The 18,994-nt window shown below is 35.9% G+C and overlaps 1 protein-coding gene across 3 annotated transcripts in view; it reads right to left on the bottom strand.

The window, feature by feature from the left end:
• The window catches only part of Tgap1 (GTPase activating protein testicular GAP1), a 73,612-nt gene that overhangs the window by 28,022 nt on the left and 26,596 nt on the right, over window positions 1–18,994 (bottom strand). For all 3 annotated transcript variants that reach the window (XM_039101957.2, XM_039101958.2, NM_001007635.3), the window contains 11 exons: window positions 18,309–18,491; window positions 16,010–16,188; window positions 15,441–15,602; window positions 14,367–14,476; window positions 13,786–13,975; window positions 12,113–12,371; window positions 11,034–11,173; window positions 9,611–9,769; window positions 6,580–6,689; window positions 5,089–5,275; window positions 1,605–1,842 (listed from right to left, as the gene is read on the bottom strand). In XM_039101957.2, the coding sequence (XP_038957885.1) occupies window positions 1,605–1,842; window positions 5,089–5,275; window positions 6,580–6,689; window positions 9,611–9,769; window positions 11,034–11,173; window positions 12,113–12,371; window positions 13,786–13,975; window positions 14,367–14,476; window positions 15,441–15,602; window positions 16,010–16,188; window positions 18,309–18,491 (1,917 nt within the window). The remainder of the gene's footprint in view (window positions 1–1,604; window positions 1,843–5,088; window positions 5,276–6,579; window positions 6,690–9,610; window positions 9,770–11,033; window positions 11,174–12,112; window positions 12,372–13,785; window positions 13,976–14,366; window positions 14,477–15,440; window positions 15,603–16,009; window positions 16,189–18,308; window positions 18,492–18,994) is intronic.

Raw genomic sequence — 18,994 nt, 5'->3', positions numbered from 1 at the left:
TAATGCATGTGTGTGTGTGTGTGTGTGTGTGTGTGTGTGTGTGTGTGTGTGTGTGTAAAACACGGGCAGCTCACATCACTGCTGATGAATTTAAAGCTTATTTAGAACTTTGAGCTTATTAACATTTTAGGAGAGCCTCCAGTTTTGGTCATTTTCAATCTCTCTCTTTTCTTTTTTTTTTGGGGGGGGGCAGAAGCTTCTCTATTGATCATTATTGAACAATATGTCAGGAATCTTCTGTCCAATAATTACTATCCCCAACTGCCATCTCCCTTCAGGTAGAAGCTTCTGGTTTAGAGATGATTGTGCTACAATACCTAGCTTTGTTTTGTATGTTTTGATGACACTAATTCATGTCACAAAGCCTGTATTTCAATTGCTTTAGAAACTGGATTATCTTTTCAGGTCATTTTACATATTCTACATCCATGATCCACCTCTAAGTTCATCATGTGTGGATTAATTTTGATTATTAATGGAATTTTATTTATAACGTTCTATGGCACTGGATGGTACGCAGAAATCTGAGGGATTATTCAGTGTCATTAACTTCTGGCCACACATTGGTAACTGAGGTGGGAAAACTAATACTATAACTGGGCTGTAGAGGCTGAGACTGAAAAATGCCCTTTTCCAAAGACTGTGGAGGACCATAAACAAGGCACACTGGAGTGTAAGCAATAACCAAATTTAATAACATTTGTTATAATAGCAAAGAATGTGAAATATGCAGCATAAAGTAAGTCTAATGAGTGAAAACTATTTGTAACTAATATGGTGAACTGCAAAACTAACATAGGATCTTATAATAATTCTTCTGATATGATTATATGGGAAGTAGAAGGGAACATTAAAATAGAATGACCTTAGACCTACTTAACTCATCCTTTACAACTTACATGTGGTAGATGTTCTGTTTTGTCCTGCTAAATGCAACATTAAATGTCATCATCAGACAATCACTCTGATCATATATTCACCTCACTTCAGATCAGAGTAATATTTCAGTATACTTTAACTCTATACAAAGTGCTACTTGAGTTAATAATGTATTTGAATTTGCATGGTATTACCTGTTAATCAGGTGAGTTTTAGTCTCTATCATAACTCACTTAGGTTTTGTAGTGGATCCTGTGCAATTTAATATTTATGCCAATGCCAAGCATTTTGCAATATTGTTCCTCATAGGAAGTTAAACAGTATTTTTGCACTAGGATAACAAAGATTGGTGACAGTGGTGCAGGGCTTAATCTTGCAGAATGTTTAATGGATTTTTAAATCAAATCATAGTTTCTAAATGATCTTATCGACAATAATAAATTACTATGCAAGAACTCCTATATGACTTAAGGAGCATGGGGAGAAAGGGGAGAAATTATAGCAGACAATATTTTGGGATTTCTCTAAATAGTGTATCATTCATACCTCTATGTATCCATATGTATGTAAGTGTATGTGTGTATACATACATATATATGCATATATTTAAGTATAATTTAATTAAAGTGATGTTTAAAAACTTTTCCCATATTCTAATATAAGCATTTTTGTTCCAATGCTTCTCTGATATTTACAAATTAACGAGTAAATAAATCTTGTCTTACCTGGAGGACCTTCCTCCTGCAGAGCAGCACATGAAATATTTAATTTTTCATTGTTATCACAGGTTGTCCCGGTGCAGCATGCTATGACATTTGTCATAACAGGTGATTTGTCAGAAGAACTTTTTGATTCTTCATTCATCCTTAAGTCATTAGACTCTTTGTCAGTATGTTTAATAAACATATCATCATTTCCAAATATTTCATGGTAGTTGTCGATCATGATTTGCATAATGGACAACTATAACACAACAAGGCAAAACAAGATTGTCATTTCACATAGTTTACAAAATAAATTTAAAAATGAAATCCAGTACTATGAGGAAACACAAACACAGATAGGAACCCATGAAGTGAAGTTTCTGAAATGGCGACTCTAAGTTCTTTGCGTTTTACACAACTTGTTAAAATTTCATACGTATTGCAAAGGACAGAAGAACTACTTAACCAACGCAAAATTTCAGAACTGATCTGCTGCAAAAAACTGATTGAACCAAATTAATGACCCTTATGTGTTAATGGTTTGTGTATGGGTGGGGGTAGCTGTTTATTGTGATGTTTTGAATGGGAGGCCTCTCTAGTTCCAGGTATCACAATACTCTCTCATTTACAATGTTCTGGTGCCTTGGCCCTCCTGGTGGAAGTATGCCACTGCTTAGAATTTGTAGTTACAAAGGTAGGTGCCCATTCTCAATGTACTTTCTCTGCTACATTTTTGCTTCCCAAGATAAGGACCATCAGTCTCAGCTTCCTCTTTGGTTTTGCTCCTCTGTCATGACATTGAGGTGAGATACTAGCTCAGCATTTGTAGGTCCCAAATAACCACCTACTTCAATGTTTCCCTGGTCATGTTGTTTTATTTTTTATTGTTTATTTCATTCATTTACATTTCAAATGTTATCCTACCTCACAGTTCCCTTCCACAAATCCTATATCTCCTCCCTTGCCTCTATTGCAGTGTTCTCTCACTTGCCCACACACTCCTGCCTCAACAACCTTACATTCCCCTACCCTAGGCCATCAAGCCCCTCAGGACTAAGTGCCTCCCCTCCTAGTGATTGATGCCAAATAAGACAATCCTCTGCTACATATCCAGATGGAGCCATGTGTTCCCCCATGTGTTTTATTAAGGCCATAGAAATGTGACTGAGAGAAGAAGTTGGTGAGGAGGAGTCTTAATTGAGAAAATGCCTACATCAGATTGACCTATTCTATAGTGAAGTCTAAGGGATATTGTCTTGATTAACCTTGGAATTTGTAGGGCCTAGATCTCCAGGATGGTGCCACCCTTGAGTTATTAGTCAGAAATAATTAGGCAGTGTTCCAACTAGGCTTCTGCTTCAGTTCTTGCCTCCCTGTTTCATTTTGGGTTCTGATGTTTCTCAGTATTTAACTGGTAACTGCAAGTATATTGTGAAGTGTAACCTGTCTTCTATAAGTTGCTTTTCATCAGTGTTTTGTCACAGCAATCGTAGAAAATTATGACACTTCCTAAATTGAACAGCACTGGTAAATTACTTTTCTTCTGAGATGATGGCTTAGGTTAAGTAAACTCTACTCATCACATGTTTCTTCCCAGCATGCACCTAAGTTTATGTTTGAGCAGTCCTGCACAGGATAGTCCTATTTTATATGCAGATTGTACAGAATAGTTTTGCTTCTTTGTTTTCATATTTGACCATACAAAAGAATATGTTTGAAAAGAACTGTCCATAAAGGAAGAACCATTAATAGTTATTAAGAGTGAAATATGCATTTTCTTGTTTCATTTGGACTAAACATGCAGTTTGATATAGGCTTGGATTTTAAGTTTCCAGTACCTTGGTAATTAGAAATTAACTAAAAAAGCTATGTTTCTAGTCCAAGCCAAGTAGAGTCCTGAGTAAGAATCTTATTCAAGCTATCCCTTGGGCTATCATCCTCCATTGTGAGTAACATCATGATATCTTCTTTTCTGTGGACCGAATACCTGGGAGCTACTAGTTAACATGTATCTTGCTTTCTGTCATATTTACATTTTCTTTGCCTTTTATTCTTCTCAAAATATATGTCCTTTATTGATTCTCTGAAATTTCTAATCATGCTACCAAGTAACTCTCATTTCATTTTTCAATCCTTCCAGATATCCCTTGGAAACAATCCCTCCTCACTAAATTTCAAAAATTAAAATTAAATAAAAATTAAATCAAATTAAAATTAAAAAATTAAAAATACAATGTGTGAGATGTGTTTTGCCATAAGTGATCACACATTATATACTCTTGTCCAAATAGATTTTTCTTGCAAATGCACAATGAAATAAGTCTGGTTTAAGTTCTCTGTATTTCACTATACTCTCAATGTTGGAAACTCCTTGAGATGCCTCTCCTCCTATATCCTGGTATCTTGCTGTAGCCTTTGATTATTGTGATCCTTGAGCTTTGAATCTGCAGGACCTCCCCCATCATATGCTCCAGCAGCAGGATCTAGGCCCTCTACATATATGTAGCAGATGGGCAGCTTGATCTTCAGGTATGTCCCCTAACAGTTCGTGTGCAGACTGGCTCTGACTCTGTTTTCTACCACTGGTTGGTTTCTTTTATCTGGGCTGCTTTGTACGGCTTCCGTAGAAGGTGAAGCACATATTCCTGTTGTGCATTGATGTATGAGAGTGAGTTGGTGTCAATGGAAGTTCTACACTACTGAGGTAAAGAAGAATGGAGGGAAAAACAGGTTGTAAAGATGGGACTTGGAAGAAGGGACTGCAATCAGGATATACAGTAAATTAATTAGTGAAAAATGTTGATGTATGTGTGTTTATAATAAAATTAACAGCAACAGTATACCTGAGGAACATAAAACTGTACCTGAAATAGGTTAGTGCTAAAATAATGGAAAGCATACAAAATATACACCAATTATTCATGTATATACATATACAAATACATGTACATGTACAAGTACACTTACACTCATAGACACACACACTCACACACATACATATATGTATACATATATATACACACATATATATGAAATGTGCTTTAATATGACCAGCAATTCACATGATGTGAATATTAAGTAATATCATGTTCTCACCACTATGAAACACAACTATTCTATACTCCAAAAATAGGGCTACAATGGAAAAAACAAACAAAGCTTAGGTAATCTAGGTAATCTGGATCTTTTAAAATTTCACCCAAGTCTTCTTAGATTACCATTACATGTGCAGATTATTGTTGGCTAAAACATCAATATCTAAATCAATATCTAAGAAGAAAGAAGGAAAGAGCAGTAGAAAGAAATGATTGACTTACTTTAAACTACATTAAAATAAATCTCCCTTCCCAAATCTTTCTGAAATAGAACAATACATATTCTACTCCACTCCAGAAGAATGCAAACCTAGGGTTTCCTGCTAGAGAAATAATCTTTCTATAGTATTACCAATTACTGAATAATAATTAGACTTTTGTTCCCAAAGACAAATTTCAGATTCCCTTACCTTTCTTAAGACGTCAGTCCCAAATAATGAGTCTCTCGAAGTCTTACCCCACAGTACATGTGGAGCTATTCGCAAAGATAACCTGTAACTGTCTAAATTATTCATGGAAGAATCTTTAATTATTACTAATACATACACGAGATGTTTTAATAGTATAAAGTTTGGTTCTGGGATCTGTTGCAAAAGGCTAAACAAAGAAAAAAAATTTTAGGTTAGACCATCTTGAAAATAATGTAAGTTAGAAATCTAACTATGAAGAGCAAATATGGTAAATGTTTTGTGGACCAACTCTTAGTATAATCAGAATTCAAAAGAAGAAAGAATATATAGCTAGAATATTACATAAAACATTTTCCGCAAATCACATTTCTGTACAGCATCACGGAAAATCATTTTTAAAATTATTTATGAATATCAGTGTACAAGATGTATGACTGCTACATACAGAAGCCAGAGGAACATGTTAGGATCCCTGGTATCAGAATGAATGAAAATTGTTGCAAACCATGTATGTTCTGTGTATGAAAACATCCAGAGTTATCAAACAGCAAACCATCTTTCTTGCCACCATGGGGACACCTTTAACATCTAATGTATTATAAATCCATGACACAGTCTTATAACAATCTAGAACTTAAGGAGCAGAATCCCACTCCTGACTCTACTCAATGCCCTGGTATTAGAATGAATGAAGATTTTTGAAGCCCATGTGTGTTCTGTGTATGAAAACATCCAGTGTTATTAAACAGTAAACCATCTTTCCAACCATCGTGGAGTGGAGACACATTTAATATCTAATGTAGTATGAATCCATGTAACACTCTTGTGACACTCTAGAACATAAGGAGCAGAAAGCACACTAGTGACCCTACACAATACAATTATAAAAGTTTCTGCTACTACAAGACAGAGATGCAGGGTTCCTGTGTTGCAATGGGAGTTCAAAGCTCTGGTTAAGTATGAAATGATTCTATGGGGTATCACACAGAAAAATGACTCAAAGAAGTCAAAGCTATACCTGACCTAGACGTTTCTACATAGTTATAGTTGAGAAAAAAGAATTCAATAATAGATTTATGTTCTAATCAATGACATATATTGACCATGTGAAATATTCACAATACCATGGTAACAATTCTAGGATGCAAGTAACCCACAGGTATTATATGCACATACTTCTTTTAATTTGTCTCACACAGGAACTAAACCAATACTCTAGGCTGACCTGAACACAAGGTGTTACATAGACTGTATTCTAAATCATGGCATTTATAAAGGAGAAGACTCCCAGGTAAGATTACAGACATGGTTCAACATGCTAGCTTGAGAAATGGGAATTTTTAAAAAGTGACAATACATGTCTGAGCTAAGGAAACCTCTTGGCATGGGACATCATTCCAGCTTATAATCCTGTAAACACAAGCCTATGTACCTTACAAAAGCACTGTTACTATATTGGTGCAGTTCCCCAAGTGTTTACTGTATCATTACCTTTGGATGGCATTAATTTTTTCAGCCAGAGTTCCTTCGTCTGGGATGCTAAGCCAATTTTCATAGAATTCCAAGGTTAGTAAGCTTCCATCAATATTAATAATAAAATCCTTTTTATTGAAAATAAAACAAAAAGTAATGGTCAATGTACATTCTAGAAAGTACTGGAAAAACATTGTTTAAAATTAGCAGTTTAGACCAGTGATTCTCAACTTGTGGGTCATAATCATTATGGGGTCACATACATTTTACATATCAGATATTCTATCCATTTTTCTTTATAATACTATGAGGAGCAAAATTTGAATTATGATGAGAAGAAAAATGAAGTACTGGTTAAGAGTCACAAAGCCATGAGGAAATATATTAGTGTTACAGGATTAGGGAGGCTGACAGTCACTGATTGAGAGCGTACTTCCCAAAAAGATTCCCAAACTGCCATCTCTCCAGAATCTTGGATCAAATGTGGAACCTATATGCAGGATCTTGTTTGTTCTTACCTAAGACTAGAATCAATGAAGCAGAGTCCTAGTTGCTATAGCAATGAAATAAAACTACAGTCTGTTCAAATTGCCTCTCTTGGTCTCTAGTCTACACCACTCTTTGTAATCATAAATCTCCACTCCACTTCCCAGACCAAAGCTCTCTCTGCCTAAAAGAAGCCAGCTCCTACATGGAATATCCAGACAGGAGCCTATCATGAGTGCCCTCTGAGAGGCCCCATCCAGCAGCTGACTGAAATGGGATATGAAGAGCCATAGCCAACCATTGGATTTTATGGATCAATCAGGGACTTGTATGGAACAAATGAGGGAAGGATTCCACACCCTAAAGGAGATAGGAACTCCACAGTAAGAGCTACAGAATCAACTACCCAGAACCACTAGGAGATACCAAAGGCTGAATTACCATCTAAAAAGCCTACAGGAGCTGCAGCATGACCTACTGCACATTTATAGCAATCTAAAACTTAGTCTCCATGTGAGTCCCCCAACATGTGGAGCAGGGCTATCTGCAAGCTCTTGACTTGAAAACCCTTCCCCAACTGGCCTTAGGGGAGAAGATGTGCTATCCCTGAACAGAGTTGAGGTGACAGGGTAGTAGCAGGGGCCCGTAACTGGCTCAGAGAAGGAAAGAGACTGTGAGGAGAGAGTGGGGGGGGTGTCAGCATAGGAGACATAAAATGAACAAATAAATAAATTTAAAGTAAAAATAATAATTATAATAATGATGATGATGATGATAGTAACTAATAAAACAAATGAACAAAACAAAGAACAAAAAAAAATCCTATTCTTGGAAATAGGCAACTATCAAAAGATGGCAGCACCAGAAATTACCTGATCCTGATTGTATAATTTGGTGAATCTGTATAGTACACACAGAGTAAAGCTGTAATATACAAGTAGACCTCTGCTTACAGACCACTTGGAATAGTGAGGAAGTTTCTTATATGTTTTCCAAGTGAGAAGGTCTCAGTATCATATCTTTTTCTTAAAATTGGTAAAGGTAAAACAATATAAATTAAGTTGTAAGCATCAGTTTGTTTAAAGAACAGAAACTGTCTTTGCTCATAAAATACCACAAATAACTTTTGTGTTGTACTAAGGGTAGCAAGTCATAAAATTGGAAGAATCCCAGGTGTTCCTGTAAACTGCTTTGAATGCACATGGCTACCTTCAGTCACTGATCTTAACTTTTCTCCCCATGATGTGGTAACAAGTTTCTGACAATTTGAACCAGACACACTTGGCAAGCTCAAGGGCCAAGGAGGAATAATTGGGTACCTTTGCCCAATGTTATTAAACATAGTTAATCCCTGAACATTATCTTTTCTCTTGATGTCTGGGCCATAGTCCACAGTCCTGAGAGGTGAATTCAGATCAAGGCCCAAACAGAAATCAAACAATGACATTTGCTCTAGAGTCACTGCAGCTTGCTGGCAAATTAAGAGTGGTAGACAGGTTAAATGTAGCTTAGGTTAATTCTTGATTACTTGACATGGAATTAGGATGTCAATATCTGGCAAAAGTGAAAGTGCTGGATTGTTTTCTGATTGACAAGGAAAACAATTTTGTTTATCTACTGGACAGAGGGCAATATCAAACATTGATAGCCTATTGTAGGTCAGTGGTGGACTAGCCATTTTGAACTGTTATTTGTGAGGGATATTTTTTGGTAAGTATTGTTAAAGACATGAATTTTGTAAAACACACTTTTATCACTATTATTACTTGTCCTCCTATTACTTCACAATGTATGGCCAGAGGTGAATCAGTGGTAATATATGTAATGCCAAACTAAAGCAAATCTGATATATGAGGATGTTACCTTCCAACAGAAGCTGTTCACCTGTGTCTTTTGGATGAATCTTGTGACATTCTAATCTTTGTCAGACTTTTACCTGCCATGTGTCTTATCAAGAGATCATGTGTTCATAGTTCCCGGATACACAGATGATATAACAAGCATGCATTCTTCATTCCAATTAATATATTGTTCAGTGTCTGTCTTATCCCTCAGGGACCAGTGTGAATATTCAGATAAAGTGAAATTGCTGGTTTGCTTTTTGATTAGGACTGAAAACAATTTCATGTATCTACTGTAGAGAGGGCAATATCCAACATCGAACACCAATTGATCAGTGGTGGACTAGCCATTTTGAGCTGTTATTTCTGAAGGACATTTTTTGGTAAGAGTTATTGAAACATGTGTTTTGTAAAACACTCTTTTACCACTATTATAACTTGTTCCGCTATTACTTCAGAGGTGAAATCAGTAGGAACTTTTGTAAGGCCAAACTAAAGCCCATCTGATATATGAGGATGTTAACTTCCAACAGATGATGTTCACCTGTGTCCTTGTGACGAATCTTTGAGGTTGTCAGACTTTTACCTGCTATGCCTCTTATCAAGAGGTCATGTGTTCATAGCTCCAGGAAGCAGACACCATCATGTAATCTCAAGGAAAGAAAAGGACATATGCATCTCTAGAGGGATGTTAATTTTGGTGATGTAAAAACCTTCCTTACCTTTAAAACGGATGCTATTACAAGAACGCATTCCTCGTCCCAGTCAATGTGTTGTTCACTGTCAAGCCTATACCTCAGGGACCAGTGTGATTCTTTAGGTAGAATTTTGAATATGTGATCCGATTCATGTCCTTTCTCTGCAATTATGGATAGCATATCCTGTGTGGGATAAGGATAAGCTTGTATTATTAGACATCCACATCTGAAGCACAAATATATCTTTTATTGTGAACCTGAACAAGGACAGTTTTGGGTGCACAATAATAACTGAGAGGAATAGAAAAGTCATTGAACTTTTTTTCTGTTTTAGCTTCCAAATACATTTTCTTCCCTAATCCATTTTTCCCTAATTTGTAACATCATGATTTTGTTGGACTTCTGTTCCCCAAAGCATTTTGGTGAATGGTCCTGTATTACTTTCTGTTTCCTTCTATGAATATCTTTCTCAAGCATTCTACGTAAATATTGGGATATTTCCCTTCTAGAGATCAAATCAGTATTTTACTTCCTGTCTGTCCTGGCCTCTATTATGTATCCTAAGTTTTAATATATTTATAAATATTTTTTCACTATACTTCTGAAACTTTTATTTCCCTTTTCTGTGACTTCTTATTGTTAATTATGTCTAAAGATGCTGTCACATTTAAGAACCCAAGTATTTGTCAATCATTCTTCCATAATTTTACTCTGTAAAAATGACTATCATACACAGATTTACCCAATATTTTCTCTATTTTCAATTGATTACATGATTAAAAACATGGTTACCAGAAAATTCTGCTCTAAAATACCCAAGAAATGGGCAGTAATGCTCATGTGTCTGACAAGATAAATTTGTTCACACATAGCATAAATTCCTACTCAGCTATAGTGCTAAAATAGATGTAGATAGTAAATATATATTTCTAAAGAAGTTTAGTAACTAGTTTAAAATAGATTAAGCTATATTAGGCAGCATTTAAATATAGTCTACTATATAATAAAAGATGTTACTATGTAGCAAAAAACAATGTATATGTCTAATTCATTGATAAAGTAAAAGTCTATAGAATTTTTAATTTTAAAAGATTGGGTAATCTCAGAGGTAATGATATTAAGGTATTGACTCCAGAATAATATGGAGTCATAAAGAAACTGGAAGACTTTACAGTTGGGTAATCATCAGGGTCCTTCCATAGATCCATTTCCTCCAACAAGCTGGTGGGTTAGGATCTTTGATGCAATCAGTGTAAAACGTGGGAATACTATTTCTTTTTCTTTTGTATTTTTGATTTCTTTCAATTACATGACTCAAAATTCAGTGGAAATTATTTCTATTTTAAAATGATCTTACCCTCATGGATAGGTTATCTAAACATTAATCTGTTTGATTAAATAACTTACTTAGAACTAAGATGCTGTAGAAACCCAAAATGATACTCACAAGTATTGGAGTAGGCAACTTTTTGTCTTCAAAAAGACTTGTAAGAGATTTGCCAAACAAACATTTCTGTTTTGCTTGTGGTGGATTAAGAGATGGTACTGTTGGTTTAGTATATACATTGACTTCGTGTTTTTGTGAATCTAAGAAAGAAGGGAAATCATTGCTGTAACTGAACTCATTTGGCCCTCATTTAGCCCTAGCATAGCCTTTTCCTTTTACTGCCTGCATGCCTTATGCAATATCACAAACACACAGAAAATAACTAATTAGTATTATAACATTTATAATGATCTTGATTCATAAGGCACTCGATATATAGTTGTATACAGCCTGTACTTCATGTATAAAGAGTAAGTTCTTGTATTTGCCTTGAAAGCTATGCCTATAGGTATTAGAATCAAACACTCATGTAGTACCAATCTTTTCATCTCCTTATGTGATTTTCTGACTGCCGTAGACAACAGTAAAGTACCAGCAGTATCTGTCCTTCACAACACAATTTGCCTGACTGCACTTCTGTTACAGTCTTTGGCTTTCTCCACAGGTCTGTGAGTTCAAATCTGAGATCATAGTGTCTATGTCAACCATATGGGTATATTATGCTATATTTTCAGATTTTCATAAGAGACTAGCATGGTGGCACATGCTTTTATTCCTAGATCTCAGGAAGCAGAGACAAGAGGATGTCTGTAAGTTTGAGGTCAGTTTGGTACACCGAGCAAGTTCTATGACAGCCAGAGCAGTTACATAGAGAAAATCCAATTTGCTATTAAGTTGCTATTTTCTTTATTTTAAGAATCTATGTTAAGAATCAATATATCACTGTAAGTATGGTTTCTTTACATATTCTTAATTTCTTAATCTCATTTCTGGGTTTAACCTCTAACATGAACTCAGGACCAGTGGAAAGAGGTACTAAAATTTGGAAGCAAATTCTAACAATAGGATAATACCTATAATGCATAGGTGAATTTATCCCTCACATGGTTTAGTAAATCCTTCATTGTTGTTTGGTATAAATCATATTTTCAGTGCTCAATGATTTAACTAAGTTATGGCAGTAGAACAACTATACATACCTATAATGCCCTCATGGGGAAGAAGAGCAGCTGATCTTCTCCGCAGTGTATTATAGCCAGGAGTGCATGTCCTGCCACTGGGGGAGCTGCTGAGTCCATGTTTGGTTTCCTTCACGTTCCCACTATTTGTTGGAGTACTCTGGGGACACAAGGACTTTGCTCCGGGACGATGATATAGTGATGCTCCATGCCACACTGCAGCCAAGTCCTCGCCAAAAAACTGTGGCGAATTTTCGATCATAAACTTCACTAGAGAAATCTGTGACAAAACAGGGCAAACACAGAGGGTCTCTGTCATTTTGCATGGTTGCAAAATCACATTTTATTGTTAGTCTTGGAGGCTAAAAATATGCAGTTCAAAATTCTGAGAAAAAGTTAGCTTTTATAAAATATAGGTGCAGGATTTTGTCAGAAATTTAAAAGATTGTGAGATCAGATGATCAAGTGTGATCATCACAGTGCAATGTTACATAAGAGGATGATTTCCAATTTTTACATTGTGATGGCCACTATGTGATACATACTGTCCATTGAAATAGCTTTGGTTACATTTGACACATACATGTGTGAGCATGATTATAAGGATGCTTATAGAAAGGCAGAGCTAAGGAGGGAAAATGCCTCTGAATGTGGATACCATTGTACTGAAAGTTCCCATGGGCTGTCTAAAAAGCAAGGGAGAGGCAAACCCATCTGAGCAGTAACACTCATGTGTCTCAGTGCAGTGCAATGGTAACAGCTGCATCAATATATCACTGTAGGTGCCATTTCTTCACATATCTTTAATTAATTATGTAATCTTAATATAGTGATGACTCAGTACAGATGCAATGGTAACATCTTGATCTTATGGTTCATTATATTGGGAGGTATTTGAAATAAGGTCGACTGGGAGGAAATGGGATAATTATGTATCTTCAATGGCAGGTACATTGGAACCCTGTCTTCTCCTGATCTTTCATTCTACACAATATGAGGAATATTATTGTTTCTCAATTGAGTTGTTTTGCAATATGTTCCTTACAGGTCCAAGGACAATTGGTCAATTAATAATGGATCAGAAACTCAAATACTTAGAGTCAAAATAACCATTTGATCACTGTAATGCATAAGTTTTGGTAGGTTAATATAGTTCTTGAAAGGTGGCTAACATAGAAAAATATACTCAATAATTTCTGTAAACCAATAATAACCAGCATCCTGAGGCCAATGGTATTTTACTCACATTAATCAGGAATTCTTAAGGACCATATAAGATTAAAAAATCCAAATTGCATTGCCTTTTTTTTTGGTTGGGGAAACCACCTTGAAAACAACTGAATATGTCAGAATTAAGTCTTGATTGCTGAACCCAGTACCCAGGATTTTTTTTATTTTTTGTATCATTTCACAGCATTTGTTCTCACTGGGTCAGTCTAAGGATATTATAAATGATAAAGACATAAGACTGAGTCACTGAGCTCAAATGCCCATTTATATTTTACTTAAAACGCACCAATGATTCCCTCCCTCCAGAAGAACACCTTTCAAAGCTGTACTTACTTTACAAAATGAAACGAAACAAAAACCAAAACAATCAACAACAAAATAACCAAGATTCTCAGGATAATCCTGTTTTCCTGTCTCATTGTAAAGGCTTATCAACGCTAGGTGTAAATTTCTTGTCTAATTACCTTTTTGCTAATATCATTTGTCATTCCATTATTGCAGGAGCTGGGCACGAATAAGAGACATGGGGCTAACCCAACAGATAGGTGGTAAGACGACATTTCATTAACAGCAGAATTATTTTTAATTTCATATAATATACGAAAAAGTTGCCTCAGAAGAGCTGCATTTTCAGGTGGCATTTTATCTAAAAGACTGAACACAGAGACAGTTATTTTAAAACAAGTATACTCAATTTGTAAATATTAAGGAAGGGAATGGAGTAATCGTATCGTAAGCAGGATGCTCTGAAAATAAAATGAAAGAATTTGTACTCAAATTATTGCTTGAAATATTTACCCAATTCAGAAAAAAGACAAATCTAGTTGGAATATGAAAGATTATAATTGTGGGCTACTGTAATTCCCACTGTAACTCATACTGTTTGAAAAGTGTCTTTCGTGTTTGTGAGCATTGTGAACAATTGAAACCTTTTGCTGTCTGTCAGTGTTCTTAGAAAATATTTCTGTGATATATAATTTATAATGTGTGTAAGCAAATGTTACTTTTATTTTGTGGATGTTGTTCACAGTTTGCCAACAATTACCTCTGCACTGCGACTAATTTCTCTTCATCATTGACTTTTTCGGTTACAGCAATCCACTCATCATATAGTTTTGAAGTCATTAGACTTCCCTCGATGTTTTGGAGGAAGTCCTTATAAAGAGAGGAAAAATATTTTTGTGGAAAAAAACTAAACATGGAAATTATTCAAAGTACATTCACCTGTAAATTTCAGTTTAGTTCCAACTTTCTTCACAGTTCCCCAAATTTCCCCTAGTTAAAACGTTCCATGATATGTGGGCCCAGTAAGTTTCATCTATTCAAGCTAGAGACCAAAGAGTAAATTTTTAGATTTACTTGGACTATAAGATTTACTTGGAAAACCTTTCCTTAGCTAAGCATGCCTCTAATGGACAGTTGAGCAAACTAGCACATATAAGCAATCGAATACTTTTTTTGAATACTATTTTTAAATGATAGAAACATACAATTATGATAACCATGATAAAGACAACCATAGGAAGTTATATTTCTCAGGAGCATAAAGGGACGTCTGGTACTGGAAGCATGGAGGCACATGTGGTCATGGTTCTTAGAAAATGTCCTAATGTTCACTAAACAAGTGTAACTCCTAACTCTATTATGTTTAACTTAATGTTCACAGATATTATAGCCCTTACCCATCAAAAAAGGTTCTCTTTGAAATGAATGGAGACTATTACTGAAAACCACAGCTAGTCAAGGTACAAAGAACAAAATATCCTGTGACTCTAAGCCCCAGTTTATACATATACATAATAACTCCTGAACTGTGGGCTCCGAGCATAGGCTGAGAGTGTTAGAAAAATTGTACACCAGAGAATAGGGACATTTGCTTTGTGATTGGGTCGCCTAGAAATGAGAGGAGGGTTCACTTTTGATAGTCCAACAATCACATTGCCTAAACAATTTCTGAACAAAGCATCATCCATGTTATTAACACTAACAGAGGAGGCTTTGAGCATATCATATTTCTCTCATATGTATCTACTGTCACTCAAGGGAATGCAAAATGAAGACAACTACTCCCAGAGACACAGAGGAATCCTGAGGTGGATGATGGAAGGACATTCCCTACCTTAAAGATCCACGCCACTACATGAACTGATTGCTTCTCGATATCCACCTCTTCTCCCGAATCCAATTTGTCCTTTACTGTTTGGAACAAAGTTGTACTTGGAGGTTCTATAAAAACACCCTTGGTTGTGGGCCCTTCCTTTTTTAGTAGGTACAGCATGTCCTGAGAAAAAGAGAAATACATCAGGCTTCACACAGCACAGAGCACTAGTTGCTCCTTGGGAACCAGACCAATGGTGTGCACAGGTGCAGTGCAAGTGCTGGCATGGACACAGAGGACCTCAAGCTGGTTTTGTGCTTCAATCTTTTGTTATACACATCCCACCCTAATGTTAAACCTTAAAGATCAGGTAACATTTCTTCATATCAGATTTTCCAAAGTAGTTAAGGGATTAAATCCAACTTTTCCAGTAGATGGTTTCTGAATAGCCCTCTCTCATCTTCCTATTGGAAAGCCAATGATTTGAGACACAATTTTTACTCCACATGGTGATAGAAGTGAAGGGGTCAGGTATTTAAGAAGCAGGATTTTGTCTTAGGAGAGCCAGAGAAAAGCCATGTGAGACATACCAGGATTGCTGAGGGCAGGTCGCCATCCTGACAAATGGAGCTGAGTTCTCTTCCAAACAGTTTTCCTCCCTTTTTAACTTGTGGGATGGTGCATACTTTGTCCTGGTGGGGCACAGAGCCCCTGTCCAACCACGATGTTATAGAAGTTCTTTGTTTCTTAAAAGTTTTTTCCTTCATATCTGAGCAGGAGTTGAGATCATTACATGGGATAGTATAATCTATAAAGATCTTTTACAAAACCAAATTTCAATTGCAAAATGTCCCTATTATAATGGGTTAATTATCCTGTTGTGTTTATGCAACCTTCTTCCCATATGCCCTACACTGTTACTAATCTTAGTGATGTCTCTAAGACATGGTCTTGTGTTCTGTAGTGGGAATTCTCACAAGATGATGCTGTCTAACTCCATACTGTATCATGAAATACTAGATACATTGGTTGAATAAGTTCCCTGAACTATGAACAGGTTGTTGCTTCAATAGTTACATCCATTTTCATAGCCTCCCTCACTTTTATTCTCATTTAAAAATTTTCTATTTTTTCAAATGTCATATGAAGGTCTTTTCATCCTTAGTTTTCTTGTTCAGCATTTTGAAGACCATTGTTAAGTTTATTTCAGCAGCAGCATGTCCCCCTCATGAGAAAATATACATGACTATACACTATAGTGGCAGTTCAGAGCTGAAATTAAGTTTCTTTTTCCCTTCTGAGTTTTCTTTTAGAATATTAGACTATAATACAATTTTAAATGTTACTTAAAACAAAAAAATTAAAAGTAAACAAATGAGTCATATAACACAATATAAATAGTTTTCTTCACTGTAAGACATATTGTCTGCCTGGCTATCTAATGCAAAATTATGAGGGCTGAAATCACAAGTAATATTATATAGATGGACAGAGATGTCTGAGTGTGTGTGTCTGTGTGTGTGTGTGTGTGTGTTTATTTATATATATGTATACCAAAACACATATCAAAATTTTTGACTCAGAATTATTTCTGTCTAAAGGAAATCCATGGACAAAACCTGGAGCAGAGACTGAAGGAAGGCCATCCAAAGATTGCCTCAACTTCTGATCCATCTCATGCATAGATACTAAACGATGATAGTGTTGATGATGTAATGATATGCTTGCGGACAGGATTGTCCGCAACTTGACAGGGTTGTCCTCTGAGAGGGTCTACCAGCTTCTGACTGAGAGAGATGCAGATACTCTCAGCCAACCATATGACTGAGTCCTGGGACCCCAATGAAACAGTTAGGGGAAGGAATGAAGGAAGAGAAAGGGATAGCAACCCCATAGGAAGCACAATAATATTAATTAACTTGACCCCTCAGAGCTCCCAGGGTCTTAGCCAACAACCCAAGAGCATACATTGCCAGTCTGCAGTCCCTGCTACACATATAACAGATGGCTGTCTTGTCTAGCCTCAGTGGGAGGGGATGTTTTTTTCCTGTGGAGGCTTGATGCCCCAAAGAAGGGGGATACTAGAGGGGTAAGGTGGGAGTAGCTCGGTTGGTGGGGGAGCACTCTCTTAGAGGCAAATAGGAAGAGGGATAAGGTGGGGTATTCTTGGTGGGGGGACCAGGAAGGGGACAACGTTTCAAATGTAATTAAAATTAATAAAAAATAAAAAAGCAAAATTTGAAAGAAATCAAGGGTATAATTGGGAGGTTTTTAAGAAAAAAATAAGGAGAAATAATAAAAGTTATCATTTGAAAAAATAATTCAAAAGGCCCAGTCTATCAATGTTAGGGCCATTTCGAATCTAGATGTCGGTCTAAAAGATATTTGTTATATGGCTTGAAATGAGATTAGGGAGTGGCCTACAAGCCTAAGGTGATTTCTAGTCAAGCCTGCAACAGATTATCTTCAATCCCATACATCTAGTATTTCTATGTAGATTTCATTGCAATAGATTGTCAAAATGTAGTTCATAAGTAATTTTGTGCTCTAATCATGAAACCACTTGATGGGAACATATCAGGATCCATGTCTTAGACCTGCTTATTCTAATGGGGCAAAAATGTGTGTACGCAGCATCTTGGCATACCAGTTTATGGCAAATATCTGCCTGAAAAAAATGAAATGTTCTCCCTATAACCAAGATTAGTCTTCACATCAGAATTTAGAGTTCTTTTAATATGGACCTGAAACTTATTGTTTTAGTATGCTAATATGTTTTTTTTACAGTGTCTCTTTCCTAAACAAGAAAACTATAGTATGCTGCGATATTTTATGACAAATTAAAATGGGAACTAAGAAAAGCCACCTGAAGGAGGATGGCAGACTCACTTTTTTGTTGCTGGCTTCTTGTTGAGTTTCTGGGCTTTAAGATGAATTTCCCATGTACATCAGCGTTTAGATATTTCATGATTACCCCAGGTAGGGAAGGGACTGCTGTAAAATTTCTTAAGTCCCGTGAACTGAAGTTCTTTTGAATATTTATCATTCTAATGTCATGTGGATATTCATGCCCTATGAAAAAATAAAACATGAATTGTAACTACTGTAACTGAATATGGGCAACCCTTCTGATACAATTTAGAATGTTTTGCTGTATTTCTTCTCCTCCTCCTCCTCCTCCTTCTTCTCCTCCTTCTCCACCTTCTTCAGGAAAATATAGACTGTACATTCTAAAACATTAGAACCCTTACAGGGATACTATAAAAATTAAGCTGAGAACTCTAAAAATAATGAGAAAATTTTCAGTGTATCACTTTGTTTAGAGAATATAGACCTAAGAGTGCACTGTATAGGGGGACTTTTGCTGTATTCTTCTCTAACCATTTTAAGACATGTCTGTTGGAGTATTAATACTAATTAATATTTTTACATCATAAGAATCCTACTTCACTCCTCTAGCTTTATATTAAGCAATTTAAATATTTCATACTGCATATATAAAAGAAAATATGAGCACTAATTGTCTTCATAAAGGTAATTGTAAAAATCTATACTAGCAACTTAAAAGAACAATG

Source organism: Rattus norvegicus, chromosome 2 (genome assembly GCF_036323735.1).
Source record: "Rattus norvegicus strain BN/NHsdMcwi chromosome 2, GRCr8, whole genome shotgun sequence".
Taxonomy (NCBI): domain Eukaryota; kingdom Metazoa; phylum Chordata; class Mammalia; order Rodentia; family Muridae; genus Rattus; species Rattus norvegicus.
The sequence above is the reverse complement of the archived record's forward strand: the minus strand, read 5'-3'. Positions and strand labels throughout refer to the sequence as shown.